This window comes from Lottia gigantea, assembly GCF_000327385.1.
Source record: "Lottia gigantea unplaced genomic scaffold LOTGIsca_138, whole genome shotgun sequence".
Classification (NCBI taxonomy): Eukaryota; Metazoa; Mollusca; class Gastropoda; family Lottiidae; genus Lottia; species Lottia gigantea.
In genome coordinates, this window is record NW_008707580.1 from 399,657 (window position 1) to 403,475 (window position 3,819).

A 3,819-nucleotide genomic window follows, 5' to 3' on the forward strand; every position below is an offset into this window, starting at 1 on the left:
TTATAGCATATAATTAAAGATGGGTTTCCTTATATTTTAGTGTCAAATTAAGCAAACTATTAGATTAATTGGTGTTTCTAATGAATTATCATGTATTCTTAATCATATCATTATGTTCTTATTGCATATAATTAAAGATGGGTTTCCTTATTTTTTAGTGTCAAATTAAGCAAACTATTTGATTAATTGGTGTTTCTAATGAATTATCATGTATTCTTAATCATATCATTATGTTCTTATTGCATATAATTAAAGATGGGTTTCCTTATTTTTTTAGTGTCAAATTAAGCAAACTATTTGATTAATTGGTGTTTCTAATGAATTATCATGTATTCTTAATCATATCATTATGTTCTTATAGCATATAATTAAAGATGGGTTTCCTTATATCTTAGTGTCAAATTAAGCAAACTATTTAATTAATTGATGTTTCTAATGAATTATCATGTATTCTTAATCATATCATTATGTTCTAATTGCATATAATTAAGAGTTTTATCCAATCATAAATGTCCATGTATGTACAGTCTGGATAAACTAAAAAGACTTTTTGACCTTTCTTGATCGGTCACTCATTGGAATTCTGCGGTAATTCTCTTCTAATTTAATAAATTATGAATTAATTATGGACATGTGAGACAAACTGGTATTTTTCCAAGTCATTAGAATAACTCTACTTTCTATTCATATAAGTATTAGCATTTTCATTTATGTAAATAAGGGAACCCATCTTTAAACTGGTTTTAATATTACATCAAACAAACTGTGGCTGAATATAAAACTGTTTTTTTTAGACTTGTTAATATGTATTAGAGACATTTATATCTTTTGTTGTGTTCAGTACAAAAAATTAATTTCCTGTTTGTCCCAAATTCTGAATTTACTGAAAAATGATAATACAATGGATTTTTGTTTGTTTGTTTGTTTGTCCCCATGTCTCCCTCATGGGTTGAATGTTAGACAGGACCATGTCTCCCTCATGGGTTGAATGTTAGACAGGACCATGCATGTCTCCTCATGGGTTGAATGTTAGACAGGACCATGTCTCCCTCATGGGTTAAATGTTAGACAGGACCATGCATGTCTCCCTCATGGGTTGAATGTTAGACAGGTCCATGTCTCCCTCATGGGTTGAATGTTAGACAGGACCATGTCTCCTTCATAGGTTGAATGTTAGACAGGACCATGTCTCCCTCATGGGATGAATGTTAGACAGGACCATGTCTCCCTCATGGGCTGAATATTAGACAGGACTATGTCTCCCTCATGGGTTGAATGTTAGACAGGACCATGTCTCCCTCATGGGTTGAATGTTAGACAGGCCATGTCTCCCTCATGGGTTGAATGTTAGACAGGATCATGTCCCCCTCATGGGTTGAATGTTAGACAGGACCATGTCTCCCCATGGGCTGAATGTTAGACAGGATCATGTCCCACATGGGTTGAATGTTAGACAGGACCATGTCTCCCCATGGGCTGAATGTTAGACAGAACCATGGGCTGAATGTTGGACAAGATCATGTCCCTCATGGGTTGAATGTTAGACAGGACCATGGGCTGAATGTTAGACAGGACCATGGGCTGATTGTTGGACAGGATCATGTCACTTTAGTTCAGACACCTGACCTATTTCAGCCGGCGTCCCTTGCAATACTAACTTTGTTAAAAGGCTTGATTAATAATATGAGACAACTTGTTTGATAAAAATTGAAAACAAAAACTAATTTTGCACAAGATACAGGTTATGTTAACTTTTCGAAATATTTCCCTGTTTTGCAGTGAATACAAAAGAATGATTTTGAATGTTCACGAGAGCTTGAAATTATTACTGTAAAATTTGTCGGCATGTAAAGTCGATAGTGATGTCTGCTTGGAATTTCAAGTGACGCTAGTATTGTATCAAATTACTTCAATTAAAGGGAGAGTTGCGACATTGTTGGGGCGTTGATTTGAGTCTTGAATATATGTAAATAGTATTCAGAAATACTAGAAATATACCAAAATCACATAATTCCTTTAAAAATACAATGATTTCTTATAGAACAGCATTAAAGGGACATGTGCACCATTTGATTTGTTGATTTGAGTCTTGAATATATGTAAATTGTCTTCAGAAATACTAGAAATGTACGAAAATTGCATAATTCCTTCAAAAATACAACAATACACTATACATGGTCCTTGGCTTGGTTGATTTGAGTCTTGAATATATGTAAATAGTCTTCAGAAATACTAGAAATGTACGAAAATCTCATAATTCCTTCAAAAATATCTCAAACTAGGAATTTCTTTTCCTATTTCTATATATGGCAGTGTCCCGTTTTGAAACTTAAATACGATGGGTAATAAATAAAATTCCGCATCTGTCCCTTTAATATCAAATTACACGAGGTAAATAAGCTTTTTTTAGAGGGTACCCCCAAGGGCAAAACTGTACCCACGCTATTTTAGGCGAAATAAAAAAAAAAACCATCGTGGTATTTAGTATGTAATAAATACGAATTTACTATCTTGTCGCTAAAATTTGATTGATAACCGGTAAACGTATCGCTTGTCCTATTTTCGGAGAATATTTGTTTAACCTAAATTACGTTATTTGACCGGTAAAAATTTCGTTTGAAAATTGCCGAATTTTTGAGAAAAAAAAATTCATTTTTGTATGTGTGTGTTAAAATTGTTTTGCTATGTCATTTCGAATTTTCCAAATTAACCCCGAAAATAAATTCGAATCGAATATCACAAAATTCAAAAATAACTGTAACCCCCTTTCATGGCGTCACTTGATTACAAAAGGTGTTTAATATACAGGTGTGCTCGAAGTTTCTGCGAAAATACCGGACAAGTTTCGAACTCGTTTTATAAGTCTTAAGGGTTGTCGAAAATAAAAATATAAGTGCCTACCTAGGTCAATCAAAGCCGCTAGGGCAAGGAATAATCCGATAAAACTCTTCATTTCGCTCCTATGTCCAAAAATGATCTGAATTAAACGAAAACCAATGTACTCCGCTCTATCACTAAGTCCGCTACCTGAAGTGACGTCACGTTATTACTGTCAAGGCGCTGGAGGTTATTTTATAGCAGGGCCAATAAAATCGCTAGACATGAATACAATAAGTGGATGGTCGAAAACTTATTTGTACAATATTTGATAATTTATTCATAAAATTGGCCTAAATCTTGCTTGTTTTATCGGGTGCTTTATATCAAAGGGATAGATGCGCCATTTCAGGGGTTGATTTGAGTCTTGAAAAAAAACTTCAGAACTACTAGAATTGCATAATTCCTTCAAAAATATCTCAAACTAAGAATTTCTTTTCTATATATGACAGTGTCTCAAGGAAAGATGAGTCGTCATTTTAACTTTCAAACGTAGATAATTCTAAACACACATGGATTTGAAGACTCAAATTAAGTCTGTATCCACAAAACTGTTGCTTCTTAACAATACCAAGAGGTTTGACCAAGGACCAGCTGGTAGAAAGGATCCTCGTGAACCTAAGTTATTATCCTTGTAAAATCAATACCAAGAGATTTGGTCAAGGATCAGCTGGTAGAAAGGATCCTCGTGAACCTAAGTTATTATCCTTGTAAAATCAATACCAAGAGGTTTGGCCAAGGACCAGCTGGTAGAAAGGATCCTCGTGAACCTAAGTTATTATCCTTGTAAAATCAATACCAAGAGGTTTGTCCAAGGACCAGCTGGTAGAAAGGATCCTCGTGAACCTAAGTTATTATCCTTGTAAAATCAATACCAAGAGGTTTGTCCAAGGACCAGCTGGTAGAAAGGATCCTCGTGATCCTAAGTTATTATCCTTTGTA

The 3,819-nt window shown here is 34.2% G+C and overlaps 1 protein-coding gene across 1 annotated transcript in view; it reads right to left on the minus strand.

The window, feature by feature from the left end:
* Positions 1 to 2,967, minus strand: part of LOTGIDRAFT_238272 (hypothetical protein) — a 35,146-nt gene extending 32,179 nt beyond the window's left edge. The window contains exon 1 of the mRNA XM_009049536.1: positions 2,902 to 2,967. Coding sequence (XP_009047784.1) covers positions 2,902 to 2,953 — 52 coding nt within the window. The 5' untranslated portion in view covers positions 2,954 to 2,967. The remainder of the gene's footprint in view (positions 1 to 2,901) is intronic.
* Between the last annotated feature and the right edge of the window lie 852 nt (positions 2,968 to 3,819).